This window comes from Protomyctophum parallelum (assembly GCF_964188405.1).
Source record: "Protomyctophum parallelum genome assembly, chromosome: 6".
NCBI lineage: Eukaryota > Metazoa > Chordata > Actinopteri > Myctophiformes > Myctophidae > Protomyctophum > Protomyctophum parallelum.
The window spans coordinates 44,003,128-44,021,127 of record NC_139701.1 but is presented as its reverse complement, the minus strand read 5'-3'; the positions used below and the strand labels follow the sequence as shown (position 1 = coordinate 44,021,127).

At 40.9% G+C, this 18,000-nt stretch overlaps 1 protein-coding gene across 1 annotated transcript; it reads left to right on the top strand.

The window, feature by feature from the left end:
- Window positions 1–528: 528 nt before the first annotated feature.
- Window positions 529–16,272, top strand: LOC310860007 (uncharacterized protein; the record flags this gene model as incomplete). Its single annotated transcript, XM_083766770.1, has 7 exons — window positions 529–664; window positions 10,546–10,589; window positions 10,764–10,833; window positions 11,431–11,706; window positions 13,167–13,321; window positions 13,428–13,740; window positions 16,253–16,272. The coding sequence occupies exons 1-7, from the start codon at window positions 544–546 to the stop codon at window positions 16,270–16,272; spliced, it is 999 nt and encodes a 332-aa protein (XP_083622896.1). The 5' UTR covers window positions 529–543.
- Between the last annotated feature and the right edge of the window lie 1,728 nt (window positions 16,273–18,000).

The window sequence follows — 18,000 nt, the reverse complement described above, 5'->3', positions numbered from 1 at the left end:
AAGCACCAACGAGCTGGCCAGATGTATAGAGAGAGACAGAGAGCACTTTTAGGGAGCGGCAATAGAGGGTGTTCATAGCAAGACAAAATAAAGAGCATCATTGTGAAAAATTATATTCTTTAAAAAATATAAATTTGTGAAATAAAAAAGTAATTAATTGAGCAGTGTGGAAAAATAGGGGGGGGGGGGACTTTTTCCACAGGCCAGTTTAAAATCAGACGCCCGTGAGTGCTGTTTGAGAACGGTTTTGAAGGATTCTAGGGATCCACATGTCTTAATGATTGTTGGTAAATCATGCTTACTTGTGAACCGTTACAATTTAGAACGTTAAAAACAGAATGGATACTTTCACGTTATTCACTTTACACACCATTGTTCCTTGTGTAAAGTTAAGTGTGATTTATACCCTAATGCATGAATTCCATAATCTCAAGATTCACATGTTGGAGAGTTGGGCTAACACCACTAGGTGTCCAGTTATCAAAGTCCTTCCTTATTCACTTGATTTCAGATCAGTGTGTTGGGTCCAGACTGCACGTGAAGATGAACTCTCCAGACTCAGCCATGGACATTTCTATTAATCAGGGACCTGAAGACATTTCTATTAAACAGGAACCTGAAGACATTTCTGTTACACAGGAACATGAAGACCACCCACACCTCAGTAAGTTTCATGTGCTCTTCCTTTATTTAATAATCCAGCGACGCGTTGTGAGCTTGTAGATTGGCTATACACAGTGCTTCCCTACAGCGGAATGCGGGTGGTTGCGGATATATAAATTGGATTAATTAATTAATGCGGTCGGATAAAAGTCGCATTATAAATATGCGCGGATTCGGGTGACAAAAAAGCTCATCCGCAGGTCTCTAGCGTCCACTAAGGAAAGTAGGCTTTCTAATTACACAAGCCGTCTTTGTATTGGTGAGTAGGTACAAAGTTATTTTTATTTACGCTACAGACGAGAGAGGCGCTGGTCTGCAGTTGTGCGAGCCCCGGAAGTCATCGGTAACATAGTTCTAAATGCAACGGCATTAGAGCTATGGATCAGAGCTAATATCCAGGGGGCAAACCACCCTTTTTTGAGGAAACCTGCATTTGTCATAACATACAAAGTTGTCCACCAGAAATAATATCTATGACCCCATAGGATCACAACCTATATGGACAACTCGGTCAATTTCGTTGACAATATGGACTTATTACGGTCTATGACAATAACCACTGCTAGCCGACGGAGGCTAACAATCAGCTGTCAATGAGCCGTCCAGACGACGATCTGTTTTTAGTTTTTTTTTGTTTCACGACTCCACCGCTACCCACGTTTCGACAGACTATATTGTTTAAATCTTCCTGATAACCTTTGAAGACAGGACAAAACTTTATAGCCCACTCTAACGATGGGTTCTTCTATTCTTTAACGACAGGCATGTGTTATGTTTTGCTATGTTTTATTTTTTATTAACTTTTTTGATATGATTACAAGGCAACATAGTATGACATGCCGGTTCTTCTTTGTTCTACTGCCATTGATACTGAGGGTTGAGACGCTCGGGACGGGGATGTGCGTGGGCCCGGGGGCGCGTGCGTCCGTACATGCGTGCGCACGCTCGCGTGTGCGTCCACACGTGCGCTCGGACACGGGTACACTCTCCCTCTCCTCTCTTCCTTCAAAAAGTGTACACATGCTTTCACTACAGAATAGTCCACCATATCCTACATTAATTTTTTCCTACAAGTCTTTCTTTCTATATAAATGACCATGACCATCTGCAACTTTATTTTCTTCACTTTGATATCTCTACAATCCCCATGTACCATCATTAGGAACATCACTATGGCAATGTACTGTATATTTATGTATACCCTGTATATTCCTATTTACTTTAATTACTAATACAATAATAACCAATGATTAGGGGGGGGGGGAATAATAATAATAATAATTAAAAAAATTAAAAAAAGAAAAGGAAACATGGAAGCCTCTTAAACTAATTAATTGAAGAAAAGAAAAAAAGGGGGGGGGGGGGGCATGGAAGCTGCCATGTAGACCCTTTGCTTATGTTTTGCGGTCGGTCTTTTTTTCTGTTTTTTTTTTTTTACTTTTTTATACTCTGAGTATACTAATTCGTGTTTGGTTGGGGTGGGGGGGGGGCAGTTTATTTTTCTTAATTCAAGACACGTGCAGAGTAAAAGGAGTACTCCTATATGGCTCGGCAACCCCTAAGTGAATATGAAGGGCTTTTGCTCTCACTTTATTTGGGATGGGGGGCGGGGGGTTAATGTTTTTTGTTTATTTTTTATTTTATTTTTTGAACAGGGCTCTTTGTATGTACACTGTTGTCAATCAATATGGGTCGTCCTAACCCTTTGCAAAGTGGAGGCATTAACTTTATCAGTTGGAATGTACATGGTCTGGGTCAGGTACTCAAACGAGCTAAAGTGTTTTCTCATTTAAAATCTTTGTCTGCGGATATTGCATATTTACAAGAAACACACATTACTCCTATGAAATCGTACCTCCTTAGATGCAGCTGGGCTAATCAGATTTTTCAATCTACATTCTCTAGTAAAGCCAGGGGAGTGGCTATTCTGATACGTAACACTGTCCCATTTAAACATATTCTACTATCAGTGATCCAAATGGCAGATATATTATGGTTACTGGTTTTATTAACTCATTTCACGTTACTCTTCTTAATGTTTATGATCCAAATTTTGACGACCCAGGTTTTTTCCGTAAAATATTGAATTTAATACCGGACATTAATGACACGCATGTCCTAATTGGAGGTGATTATAATACAACTCTTGATAATTACCTGGACAAATCGTCCCAGACTAGCCACTCCTCCACCTCTTCATTGGTTCTAAATAACTTAATGACATCTATGAACCTAGTAGATATTTGGAGACTGGGGCATCCTGAAGATCGAGAATACTCAATGTAATTTCATCAAAATACCACAACATTTTAATTTCTGACCACTCCCCAGTCTCCCTTGTTCTTGACCTCAACTTTAAAAAACAACAATTTAACTGGCGTTTTCACTCATCATTACTCTCTGATACATCTTTTTGTCAACATATGGCTGATAGTATCTCAGATTTCTTGGAAATCAATGATAATCTAGCTGTTACAGACTCCACTTTGTGGGAAACCTTCAAAGCTGTCATGAGAGGCCACATTATTTCATTTGAATCATTTATAAGAAAGAAAAGGCGAATACGCCTCTCAGAAATTGAAATAGAACTATCACAGTTGGAAATCAATTACAGAGACTCTGCTGATGTGTCTATTTTACAAAATATTCTGACATCAAAATACGAATACAATACTATTCTTTCCACTCAAATTACTGAACAACTATATAAGATTAGACAGAATCATTTTGAACTGGGGGATAAGCCTCATAAATTATTGGCCCGACAGCTTAGAGGTTTACAAGCAAGTAGAGCTATACATACAATCAAGTAAAAAAATATATATAATTATTATTGAGCCGAAGCGTATAAATGACACTTTTAGAGAGTTTTATGAACAATTATACACGTCAAAAGCAAAAAGGAATATTAGTAATTGGCTGAGAAACTTGACACTACCAAAATTCAGTGAGGATGCTCGAGATTATTTAAACTCTGAAGGCTCATACATAGTCTGGATTTCCGGTGGTTAGGTGACCACTGAACTACAACATGACTCACGCGCCGCGGTGAAGAGCAAACCACCGCCACCGCTCCAGCCCTTCGCTCTGTTTTTACTCACCACCGCTCAACGTTATTTCAGCTCCGGTGGTCAGCTCACCACCGGAGCGGTGGTCACCTCACCACCGAATATCCAGACTATGAATATGCCTTAAGATTACCCTCCAAGAGATCCTAGAAACCATAAAATCACTTCACAATGGTAAAGCTGCAGGTCCAGATGGCTTTGGTATTGAATTTTATAAAAAATATTGTGATAAGATAGCCCCACTTCTTCTGAGAATGTTTAATCACTCGTTTGAATCTGGGAACTTCCCTTTTTTGTTTTTTTGCTTGAGGCAGGCGGGCCGCAGAAGACGACGTCGCGGGCCGCATACACATGAAAAATGCTTGGGAGGAAGAACTAGGTTTGCAGATTGGGGATGATGTCTGGGAGGAGGGTCTTCGTAGAATTCGGTCTTGTTCTGTTAACACTCAACATCAATTAATACAATTTAAAGTTATGCATAGACTCCATTACTCAAAAACTAAATTACACAGGATATTCCCAACTACATCCCCACTATGCGGAATGGCAGAAGGTACCCTGATCCCACCTCTTCTGGACATGCCCAAAATTGTATACATTTTGGTGTGATATATTCAAATGGTTTTCAGATGTGTATAGATGTGTGTTTGCTGAGCCTGACCCAGAGACCGCACTTTTTTGTTCTTCTCAAATACTGTCAAATCACAATGTCTCTGTACAAAATACAATGATGTATGGCATGGTAATTGCAAAGAAAATAATTTTAAGACTCTGGAAATCGGATGAAGTACCTCATTTCAAGACCTGGTTAACGGAACTTACTTGTATATTGCATATGGAGAAAATTCGCTATGACATGATGGACAACTCAAATAAGTTTGATGTTATATGGCAGCCATTTCTAGATCACCTTGCGCAAATGTCACATTGAACCTCAGCATTTAGTTTATGTCCTCCACTCTACACAATCTAGCAGTGTAATGTAATGTATTGACTCATTTAGAATGAAATCATGCCCTGTTCTTTTCTTTCTTTTTTTTTGTCTTTTTTTTGTATCTGTCTGTCTTATTTTGAAAAACCTTAATAAAAACACAAAAAAAATAATCTTTAAATGAAAAGAAAAAATTGACTTATTAAAACAGTTTAAGAGCCATAAACGACAAGACGTCTAATTGCCAATTATGGAACGGATGCCACGGACGACAAGACGTGCTCCCTTGGGATTTTTTTTTTTTTTTTTTTTTTTTTTTTTTTTTTTTTTTATCCATATTTTGAAAATTCCTCTAATCTGGTGTACAGGTGATGACATGCGCATTACATGCATAATATAATTACAATTTCTTTATTTTTCTATAATGGGAGAATTGGCACTCAAAGCCAATATGGACAAAAAAGCCCAATATTAGCCCTTATTAGTTATAATGGGGGGTGAATAGGGCACAATTTTAAACGGAGAGATATTTCCACGAAACTTCTCAGGTTGATCAATGATATGATTTTTTTTGTATTGCAAGTTTCCATGAAATCCAATATGGCCGCCACAATATGGCCGCCACAATATTAGCACCAAGGACATTGGTTTTGGCTCTAACTTCTGAGATGGTGTGTATTTCATGGTTTCTGACCATGAGAGACTCAATGGAATACCTATTTTTATTATTGGGTGTGTCTGGACCCTTATTGTGCATATTTACAAGATGGTGGCTACCGGAAATAGTGCTTTACCATGATTTCTACCATGATTGTTGACTGTTTTGGCAAACACAAGCAATATTAATCCATTGGCTAATATTCATGGCACAGAAGGAACATATATTCTTGAGCTTGCATATTGTCAAAATGGCTGCAAACATGAAAAAGAAAAGAGACATTACATTTCCTGTCAGTTCCTATTGCCCAGGTGGGCAAACCAACCCTTTATTGGATACCTGCATTTGCCATAACATCAAAGGTTGTCCACCAGAAATATCTATGACCCTATAGAATCACAACCTATATGGACACACCGGTCAATTATTTTGATGGAAATCCAATATGGCCGCCACAATGTTAGTCCCCATTAGCCTTAACTGAGGGATATTTCCATGAAATGTCACAGGTTGATCAATGATATGAATACCATAATTTTATTATTGGAAGTTTCCATGATATCCAATATGGCCACCACAATAGAAGCAACCAGACTTTCTAACCACGAAATATATTATTGTTCTGGGGTGTTTCTTTGCAGAAAGACATCCCTCTGGCTGTATTTTGGTTTTGTTCTACTGTTTGTTTGCATTTCCTCCGTTTATGTTGACAATCATCCCTGGCAGGGACGTGCATCGCCAAGCCGGACATCCCTTCCTTCACTGAGTCTGGATGGTCTCTCAGTGACGGGAATGCAGTCCCCTGTACATCTACAGAGCCAGCCTGGCCTATGTCAATGAACAAGAAAATATCATATAGCTGCCAGAAAATCTGTTCATGTACCAGGGACTGGAGACAAAATGCAGCAGGAGCTTCATTCCATTCCTGACTGGGAATGGCTCAGATGCATCATCATTCTGTGTGCTCTTTATGGGCCCAAAACCACTGGCTCAACTCCAGTCCCCTCCTTTGACAAGAGTCCTGCTCAGTGCTCACTGACAAGAGTGACATCCTAGCATGCTGGGAAGAGCACTTCAGTGAGGTCTTAAAGGTGTAGTGAAACGGAAATGGTGAACAACATGAAAATGGTGTTTCAACATGAAACACCGGTCTGAAGCTTCTGAACCAATCAGAGCGTCGCATCCCTTCAGGCGATGGGACGGTAGCTAGGGACGGTAGCTATGCTATACGCAACAGCGTGGTGTTGTTTGTTTATAAATCATATGGTCGGCCAGCACAACCAGTTTACTGTTATGTGGCTTATTTCTACCATATAATGTTTTCAGATACATATTCTAGCGTGATGATTAAGTTGAAAGCGAGTAATACACTGTCTGGATGTTATCTCGAATGGAAATAAAGTATTATACAGAGTATTCTGTAATCAGTAGCACCTGTGATGGACGGATGCGCAAATATGGGGAATTAAACGGGTGAGCTTCATTGTTATTGGCTTTTATCGATGTGTATCTCTACACGTCATCACGCAGCACGTTTTCGTTTTAATAAATAAATAATGCAATCGTTTTTATGGACCTTTGATATAAAAACACACAGAAATGAGAATGTTCACATTTTTTTGGCATCCATTGTTAGGTATGCCCATATAATGACCACGGATATGGTCTAAAAGTGTGAAAAACGTCTTTTTCATTTCACTACACCTTTAAACAGAGTCCTCAATTTCCGAAGATACCCTAGCTGCCAATCAAAGCTGATCTAGCTGACCCCCCCCACCAGTGCAGAGACAGTGAAAGCACTCCAACAAACCACTTCTGGAAAGGCACCAGGAGGTGATGGGTTGCCCGCAGACATCTACAAGAATGGAGGCTTGGCACCTGTACCAGGTAATCTGGAAGAGGACTTCCAGAGACTTCAAGGACACATCCATAGTGCATGTTTACAAGAGGAAAGGGGACAGGGCATACTGCGATAACCATCGGTGCCGTGTCATTAGTCAGAAGGTTCATTGTTCCGAAATTACTATCCCTATCTCTAACCCTAACCTAAACCTAACCGCAAGCACGGGAGCAGTGCATGTTCGGACTAACGGGACTTCGGATCTATGGGCAGTTCCCTAACCATCACGGTATAGCCCTCCTGAACATCGCAGGAAAGATCTTAGCAAGAATCATCCTCAACCGGCTAATCAGCCATGCTGAGAATGTTGTCCCTGGATCCCAATGTGGTTTCCACGGAGGCAGAGGTACCTGTGACATGATCTTTTCCATTTGCCAGCTGCAAGAAAAGTGCAGATAGCAGAAGGGTCTCTATGGTGTTGGTCGACCTCACCAAGGCCTTTCACACAGCAATCGTGACTTGTGAGGGCCTATGGCACATCCCTGGCAAGTTTGGCTGTCCAGGGACATTGATCTCTCTCATTGAGGCCTTTCATGACAGGATGCCAGCCAGAGTCCAAGAGAATGGTGATGCATCTGAGCCATTCCCAGTCAGGAATGGAATGAAGCTCCTGCTGCATCTTGTCTCCAGTCCCTGGCACATGAACAGATTTTCTAGCAGCCTTTGATACAGCTACATGATATTGTCTTGTGCATTGACATAGGCCAGGCTGGCTCTGCAGATGGACAGGGGACTGCATTCCCGTCACTGAGAGACCATCCAGACTCAGTGAAGGAAGGGATGTCCGGCTTGGTGATGCACGTCCCTGCCTGGGATGATTGTCAACATAAACAGAGGAAATGCCAACAAACAGTAGAACAAAACCAAAATACAGCCAGAGGGATGTCTATCTGCAAAGAAACACCCCAGAACAATAATATACTTAATTGAGGGAAATTATGTCTAAAATATTTATATATCTCTCGTGGTTGGAAACCATGAGTTTGTATTTCTAGCTCATCTTTCAGAATTTAGAGCCAAACCAAATTTCTGGGTGCTAGTATTGTGGTGGCCATATTATATATCATGGAAACTTCCAATACAAAAAAATATGGTATTCATAATCATTGATCAACCTGTGAAGTTTCGTGGAAATATCTCTCAGTTAAAAATGTTGCCCTATTCACCCGCATTATAGAGCACCGAAGTCTGACGTCACTTTCAGTAGAGGGCGTCAGTCCCCAGGTTCATGTATTTGTTTAGTTGCATTGAAATCACCATAGGAGGAGTTTTAGATTGATTCATATAAGAACTGTGTTTGAAAAATAAACATGTCATCCCGGCCGCTTCACTCACATGGATATGAAGAATCAACTGACTGAGAGAAAACGCTAATGTTACTGCTGCTGAATTAGTTAGATTTTCGCTAGAAGCAGACTGTATCATATATGAGTGACTGACTGTTGCAAACGATACAGAGACACCTCCCTGACAATAACGCCGAGACAGCTTGTTTATTTTTGGACCACAACGCTTATAGTAGACGATATTAAGATCACCCCATGTTATTCTCCATAGAGAAACTACTTCCGTGAACCAGGGGAATCGTCGGGATGAGCGAGTTACGTCAGGACTTCGGTGCTCTATAGGCTAATGGGGGCTAATATTGTGGCGGCCATATTGGATTTCCAGAAAATAAATTGACCGGTGTGTCCATATAGGTTGTGATTCTATTGGGTCATAGATATTTCTGGTGGACAACCTTTGATGTTATGGCAAATGCAGGTATCCAAAAAAGGGGTGGTTTGCCCCCCATGGGTAATATAGGATCTGACAGGAAATGTAATGTCTCTTTTTATTTTTCATGTTTGCAGCCATTTTGACAATATGCAAGCTCAAGAATATATGTCCCTTCTGTGCCATGAATCTTAGCCAATGGATTAATATTGCTTGTGTTTGCCAAAACAGTCAACAATCATGGTAGAAATCTTCGCAACAAAATTGACCGAGTTGTCCATATAGGTTGTAATCCTACTGGGTCATAGATAGTATTTCTGGTGGACAACTTTGTATGTTATGACAAATGCAGGTCAACCCCCCCCCCCCCCCCCTTTGCCCCCTGGGTATAATGGCTTCTGATTAACACAATTGACAAAACCATACTTTAACAAAGCTGAATACTGCAACTGAATAAAGTACAAAGTCACAAATAAATCAATAAACATAATTTGACAATGAGCCTCTGGATTACTATTGCATAAATGGCTGAATTATGCTTTTTATTCATCACAATCTTTTATATTTTATCCTTTTGAACCAATAATAATGGAAAGTAAGTTACTATTTGTTATTTTTAACAAATAATTGGGCTAAGGTTATTGGTAAAATGCATTATTTTGGCAAACATGAAATGTTCCTTTTAGTCAATCACTGTTATTATGAATTACCAATCTAAACCCAACTATTTATTTAAATATTTATCAACGTTACAGAGGCTTCACAAAAATAGAACGGCAGAATCACGTTCACTTCAAAGTGACTAATTTATAGTGACAAAATGGTTAAATGGTTAGATACAGTTAACAACTGTAGGCCTATTTGAAGGCTTGGCGCCCAAACCACACCAAAGGGTCGAGACGGGACAAGACAGTTTTAAGGTCAACCACACCAATGCAACTAATTGAGTTTCAATGAGTTGCATTGGTGTGGGTGACCTTAAAACGGTTTTGTCCCAAGGAGTCCTTATCATTATGTGTGACGCAATTTATATCAGGTGTGGACAATACTTATTGCTGGGCCGTCTGGCACCGTGAACAAGATCTGGCACTGATCACTACAGTAGTTTGTGATATTTCATCGCTACAGTAGTTTGTGAGATTTGATGGCTACAGTAGTTTACAGACCCATTTACAGACGTACAGAGCTACGCCATGGAAATATTTTACCTACAGTAGATTGTCCACATTTCAAGCATTGTCAGAAGTGCTTCTGTTTCATAATGTCATGCACTCATTTACTACCAGATCAGAGCTCAGGTGTGTTGTATATCATGTATCATGTTTTAAAATTGTTTCAGAATTTCATGATTCAAATAAAACATTTGCTGTAACACCATTGTTCATTTGAGTTAAAGTAACTAAATATATTTAAATAAATTTGTATTTGTATTTATTTTTTGTATTTAGCTTACTTTCAAAACAGTAATAAATTGTACCAGTAACGGTTTAGTCAATCTTATCTTGATATTTAATAGCTCATTTTGTAGGCCTACATGGAACATGGGAGAATAATGGATTTACATTTTAGGAATCCAGTGTTGACCATCATGTTATGTTTCTGCTCCTAGACATCCTGCACATGGTTGTGTGTAAAGAGGAGGTTTCTCCTGAACAGGAGTGGAACCCCATACTGCTCCAGGAGGACCCAGGGCCTCCACACATTATAGAGGAACAGGATGAGCTTAAAGAAAAACAGGAGGAAGATAAACCTTTTGGGTCAACGTTGACATTATTTGCAGTGAAATGTGAAGATAGCGATGAAGATATTTCTTCCCACTGCTCTGAAGTTGAAGTTGAACTTGAATACGACACTGAAGTCACTGAAGACAGTGATGATTGGGAGGAGACCAGTGGAGGTCAGTCAGTATGTTTTAAACACAGGCACAAGAACTACATGTGTGGGTGTTACGCTCTCCAAACAAATTATGACAGAATAACTGGCTCAAATTGGAGACCTCAACATAAGAAATAACAAAACAATGAGTCAAGCACAATTCATTGTTAAAGTTAGGTACTAAGCCCCCCCCCCCCCCCCCCAAACAAAACAAAAAGACAGTTTCTAAACGAAATGCTACAAAAAGTTTGACTGCCGGCCATCTCCAGGCCAAACTGAAATAACAATTAATAAAGCTAACAGAAAGAAAAGGCTAACTAAAGGATTATGGTTGGATTGGAGCTGTTGTCTGTGTCTGACTGCACACTGAGTTGGACTGGCTTGTATAGTAGAGAACTGTGGCATGTGATAATTGGGGAGCCTGCTGCAGGTGTGCCAGTCTGAGTGGAGAGACAATGGGGATTAGGCACAGACAATGATCGAGTGAGTGAGTGATGTCATGGCCACACGCAACAGTGGGAACACTGGGAATTTGGCATGAATGAAAATATTAGAAACATGATGAATAGAAAATAAATCTCTCTCTCTCTCTCTCTCTCTCTCTCTCTCTCTCTCTCAGGAGTGAGGTCCCAGTCTCCCCAGACTCAGTCCTTCTCCTGTACAGGGTGTTCAAACTCCTACACATCTCAGGTCTTCCTGCAAAGACACGTCAGGAGGAGTCACAATGACCTCTACTGCCAAATGCTGAGGAATGGACAGATCACCTCAGCAGCCTGTCAGCAAATCACCAGCTCTGTAACCAGCCAGAAACAAGGAGACACTGACGAATTGAGACCGTACAGTCATCAACGGATTACTAAGACGTTCCACTGTAAACATTGTAACAAGAGTTTCAGTAAGTCATGTCACCTGAAGACACACCAGTATGTCCACACTGGAGAAAAACCTTTCCACTGTAAACATTGTAACAAGAGTTTCAGTATTTCAGCTCACCTGAAGAGACACCAGCATGTCCACACTGGAGAAAAACCATTCCAATGTAAACATTGTGACAAGAGTTTCAGTGTGTCATGCTCCCTGAAGAATCACCAGCGTGTCCACACTGGAGAAAAACCTTTCCATTGTCAACATTGTGACAAAAGTTTCAAGCAGTCGGGTGTTCTGACAATACACCAGCGTGTCCACACTGGAGAAAAACCTTTCCACTGTAAACATTGTAACAAGAGTTTCAGTCAGTCATGTGACCTGAAGAATCACCAGCGTATCCACACTGGCGAAAAACCTTTCCAATGTAAACATTGTAACAAGAGCTTCAGTCGGTCAGGTTCACTGAAGAATCACCAGCAGCGTGTCCACAGCGTGTAAACAGTGTGACAAAAGTTTAAATGACTCTGTTCACTTGCTAAGACACCATTGCATTCACACCATGGGAGTAAAAGAGTTTCCACTATACATGAGCTCACTGGGAGGATCAGATTAAACAGCTATATGTTCGTAGAGAGGTCGATAGATAAGACAAATATTATCGATTATTATACTGCTCCTATATTTCAAACCAAATATGGATAAATTATCCTTCTACAGCAAGGCCACCCAGACCTGAAATGCCATGACCCCCTCCCTCTTTTAAAACAGTCCTGAAAATCCACCTTTCAGCAGGCCCAAGGGAGAGGGAATGATCACCCTCCCACTCTGTACATAGTGTTTTTTTCCTTTAATGATGTTGTTATTGATGATATTGATCTTTTGTTGAGGGGCGCAAGCCCTCCTATGCCCAGCCGTGTCTGTTTGAACACAGATATGATGATTTGATTGGCTGATCACCCCATAGCGATGATTTGATTGGCTGAAAGTGAGGACAGAAAAGTGAAGATGCCAAAAGTGATGTGGCTGGAATGACATTTGTGAAGAATTGATTAGCTGAGCACGCTGAGCACTGAGGACTGCCTGCACCAATCACTCCCACTTTTCACACAGGTATTGACCATAATAATATGGAGGTCTTAACGAAGCCCTTTTTCCCATTTTACAAATTACAAATTACTTTATTAGTGTATTACAACGCCGACTTAAACGCGCAACCTCGCACCCTCACACACATCCGCCCCTTAGCGACACCTGCATCACAGGCCACCGTTCTCACTGTTACCCCACTGGCATGCTTCCTCTAGCTACCGCCGCAACACAACAAACAGTGGCGTATACAATTTGGCGGCCACAACAAACAGTGGCCTATACAATTTGGCGGCGCACACACACACACACTGTGTGCTGTCCTTTACACTGCTGTGCACATGTCTGCTTCACTCTTCCACAATTCAGGCCGCCATCCAATGACTTTCTCTTTCTCTCTAGAACCTGCTGACTTCAAAGGCGACCCTAACACATCCACCGCCAGTGCTACTGCTCCTCCCCGTGCCCCACATACACAAACTATACCAAAGCGGAAAACCAAGTTCAGCACAAAAAAAAAAAATAATAATAATAACCCCACAACAACCCCAAACACTGTTTCACTTGACACGCAAAGGCGTGCTAGGACAAACGCACAACAACATGACGAACGTCACCGCCGTCTACATGCTGAAGCTACTTCAAGAGCTACTGCTCGCGCAGCTGAAACACCTGGCCAACATGAGCGCCGTCGACGTGCTGCTACTACTGCACGTGCTGCTGCTCGCGCAGCGGAAACACCTGCCCAACATGAGAGCCGTCGACGTGCTGCTACTACTGCACAAGCTACTGCTCACGCAGCGGAAACACCTGCCCAACATGAGCGCCGTCGACAAGCTGCTACTACTGCACAAGCTACTGCTCACGCAGCGGAAACACCTGCCCAACATGAGCGCCGTCGACGTGCTGCTACTACTGCACAAGCTACTGCTCGAGCGCGCAGCGGAAACACCTGCCCAACATGAGCGCCGTCGACGTGCTGCTATTACTGCACAAGCTACTGCTCGCGCAGCGGAAACACCTGCCCAACATGACCACCGGCGACGTGTTGACACTACTGCACGTGCTACTGCACGTGCAGCACTGTACTCTCAGAGGTTGGCTCAAACAACGCAACAAGGACGTCGCACAGCATGTCCTGATCTGCAATAATCTTTGCTACTTTGCTTGGTTTTGTGTGTGGGCCTACTTCAGAGATAGGTGTCCAATCAGCTTGTTTGAAATATTTATTAAGAGTTTGCAGAATTACAGTAGGCCTACATCTCAAGCACAAACTCAATACAATGACTGTTAACTGTGAGTGGACGACCCAATTAAGCATTACACTTGTTTACAAGAGGGTCCACCTTGTTCTATCCATCATAACATTTAGAGACGTACAAATAGACACTTCTATATAGTCAAAGAACAGAGCAGGAATTCATCATATTAAAGGGAGGTAAAAAGGGAAAAGAAACATACAGTGAGGGGAAAAAGGGGTGGGTGGTGGGGGGGGATTCAGATTCTACGGAGGCCAGTTTTGAATTGCAGCCGTCCCGTCCGTAGGTGCCCTTTGAGAGCGGTTTTGAAGGAGTCAGGGGATTCGCATGTCTTAATGACTGTTGGTATAGCGTTCCACATTTTGGTGGCATAGGAGCGAAAATAATTTAGTCCCTTGTTTGTGCCGAATCTGGGTTGTATATGGTTCGTTGCACTTCCTATGGTGTTGTGGGTGTGGACTTTGTTAACATTAAGGAAGTATCTAGACAGGTACATGGGTATCTTGGTGGTGTATCGAATCTTGTGGACCAGACCCATTGCAAGATGCTGTGCTCTGTCGTCGACCCTAAGCCATTCCAGCCTGTCAAAGTGGGCAGGGGTGAGGGGGGTGAGACCAAGTAGGAGCCTGACGAGTTGATTGCTCTGGGGTAGGTGTCCCCTCACCCATTCCTCTTGGGCATGATTGATATGGGCTTGATTGCTCAATTGCAGACCTCTGTTATTTTAGGGCTTTGAGCAAGACTCTGCCTTTTGGCTGCAGGCAAACTGTTTGAAGTCCCACAAAAAGTTATTGTTTTGCCCTGTGGCTTGGTCACCTTGTTGAATCGTTTAACACAATTGATACACAAAACATCTCTTGGGGACATAACTAATCCTGCTGTTCTTGGACTTAAGACAAGAGATACAACTGAATATCTTTTGTAGCCATGTGCTACATATAGGCCACTGGATATAGGCCTACATGTTACTATAATATGACTGGATATAGGCCTATAGGTTACTATAATATGACTGGATATAGGCCTACATGTTACTATAATATGACTGGATATAGGCCTACATGTTACTATAATATGACTGGATATAGGCCTACAAGTTACTATAATATGACTGGATATAGGCCTATAGGTTACTATAATATGACTGGATATAGGCCTACATGCTACTATAATATGACTGGATATAGGCCTACATGTTACTATAATATGACTGGATATAGGCCTACAGGTTTAAATGACTGGATATAGACCTACAGGATTTATAGCAATTGTAGAAATATTATATCTTGTCAAATGTTTAAGCATGTTCTAATCATATTGTATACTTTACTTTACTTTTTCTTTTACTTTTTTACATTTTTCAAATGAGGTGTCCAGTCTATCTATCATGTTATTACCCTGAATGTGTTGTTCCTCTCCTTGACCAGCAGAGGTCGCAGTTACCCTACTAATAATAAAAAGACATATTGTTTTTGTTTGACCCTCTTGTTGATTCTGTGAAGCAAACTGAGATGGTGACGTCATCAAGCACGCTGCTATTCAGTGTTGCCATGTCTGCTTATCATAAGCGAATTTGGGCTTGTTTTCTGTAAAGTTGCTTGTAAATATTGGTAGTTGCGGACTGCGTCTTTTTTTTCTCTCGAATATCAAACAAGCCAACATTTCTTTGACGTATATACTAACTCATAGGTTTTCAACTTGAATCACATTGAGTGACAGAATGGGTCGGTAAGAAGAGACACACACTTCCACCGAACACACACTCATGTGTTTAGCTCTGCATGTCTTAACTGTCACTCTCGTCACAGGCTTTTAGGAAGGGTCCAGGAAATGTCCGAAGGACAGAGTCTACCGGACTGTATAAATAAAATATAGGAACAGGAGTTCCAGTTCCACGTATCGCGCTGCGGGAGGAAGGCAGCCCCGCCGGTGACGTGGAAACTACAAATAATAAGGTCGGAAAGAAACCTATAATTCTTGATATTGCATTGAGTCCTGTCTGGCAAACAGGCGCTCATTATATACGCCGGAACGGCTTGACGGCTTGTGCTCTCTCGGAGCTGAACCCCCGCTACAGTTAAAGATAAAGACCGATGACGTCACGAAGCAAGGCATCGCCGTCAACTCTTATCGTTTATTAAAACCCAAAGCCCTCCAGTGAGGAGCGAGCTATCAGAGACTGTACAAACCTGAGTTGAAATCTAATCTTCTGTTCTCATCCTTCTCCAGGCTGGCGAGGACGCCTGTGAAACTAATATTGTATGGAATATAATTATCCGGAACCTATGTGGGGTTTCTCCTGCCTGCTGTATGATTTACTGCTAAACCAATAAAAAGCCGTTTGAAACTGCTGCAATCCCCTGTTCCGCCTGCTCATTGAACACAGACACTCCACAACATGCATAGTATTTATAATGAAAAATGACCAAAAACATTCATAATTATATAGACATGGATAGTATTTATAATGATAAATGCATCAAATATGTATTTTTTTGTATTATATGGCGATATTATTCGCAGGGCCAGATTAACCTCTGAGGGGCCCTGAGCACTGAAGCTTCAAAGGGCCCCATGCGCGCACCGCTGGGAAAACACTGACTGTTTGGGGCATTATTTTTGGCCGATTGGCAGGCGCCTCGCCCACCTCAGAGTGACAGCCAGGCAGTAACAAATACATTTTAATTTGACCCACAATTATTTAATTCATAATTCATGAGCCAGTGCCAGTGGATTTCTCAAATATGTTAATCGGTGTATTAATCAATAAAGGCCAAATCAACAACACAAGGCTACTATTTCAAATATTCAGATTAATTTTTTCAATTTTCAATTAAAAAAAATTCAATGTTCATTATAGTGCACTCAAATGTATCAGCATCTCTCTCTCTTCTCAGACTCCCTCTTCTCGCTCTTCTTCTTCTTTGGGGATTGGATTGCTTTAATGGGGAAATGGAAGGGGACCAAGGTTACAAGCTGTAACTTAAAACCACAAAAAGCAAACAGCCTAAAAAGAAACCGGACTAACCACCTATTGTGACCTATAAGTATTGTTACACTGTATGTGTATGTCTGTCTGCCTGTCTTGTTCAAAAATGATGAAAAACGAGGTTAAAAAAAAAAAAAAAAACGATGGGCTATAACCCATGTTTTTTTTCATGTGCTATAGTATGCCGTACGGCAGGGGCTGTAGCCCATGTTCAAAAATGATGAAAAACGAGGTTACATTTTTTTTTCAAAAATTCAAAAAACGATGGGCTATAACCCATGTTTTTTAATTTTTGATTTTTTTTCAAATCCTCAAAAATGATGAAAAACGGCGTGCTATAGTATGCCGTACGGTATGGGCTATAGCCCATGGTCAAAAATGATGAAAAACGAGGTAAAAAAAAAAATCTAAAATTAAAAAAACGATGGGCTATAACCCATGTTTTTTTAATTTTTGATTTGTTTTCAAATCCTCAAAAATGATGAAAAACGGCGTGCTATAGTATGCCGTACGGTATGGGTTATAGCCCATGGTCAAAAATGATGAAATACGAGGTTAAAAAAAAATCAAAAATTAAAAAAACGATGGGCTATAACCCATGTTTGTTTTTTTTTCATTTTTTTCAAATCCTCAAAAATGATGAAAAACGGCGTGCTATAGTATGCCGTACGGCAGGGGCTGTAGCCCATGTTCAAAAATGATGAAAAACGAGGTTACATTTTTTTTTCAAAAATTCAAAAAACGATGGGCTATAACCCATGTTTTTTTAATTTTTGATTTTTTTTCAAATCCTCAAAAATGATGAAAAACGGCGTGCTATAGTATGCCGTACGGTAGGGGCTATAGCCCATGTTAAAAAAGTGATTAAAAACGAGGTTAAAAAAAAAATCAAAAATTAAAAAAACGATGGGCTATAACCCATGTTTTTTTAATTTTTGATTTGTTTTCAAATCCTCAAAAATGATGAAAAACGGCGTGCTATAGTATG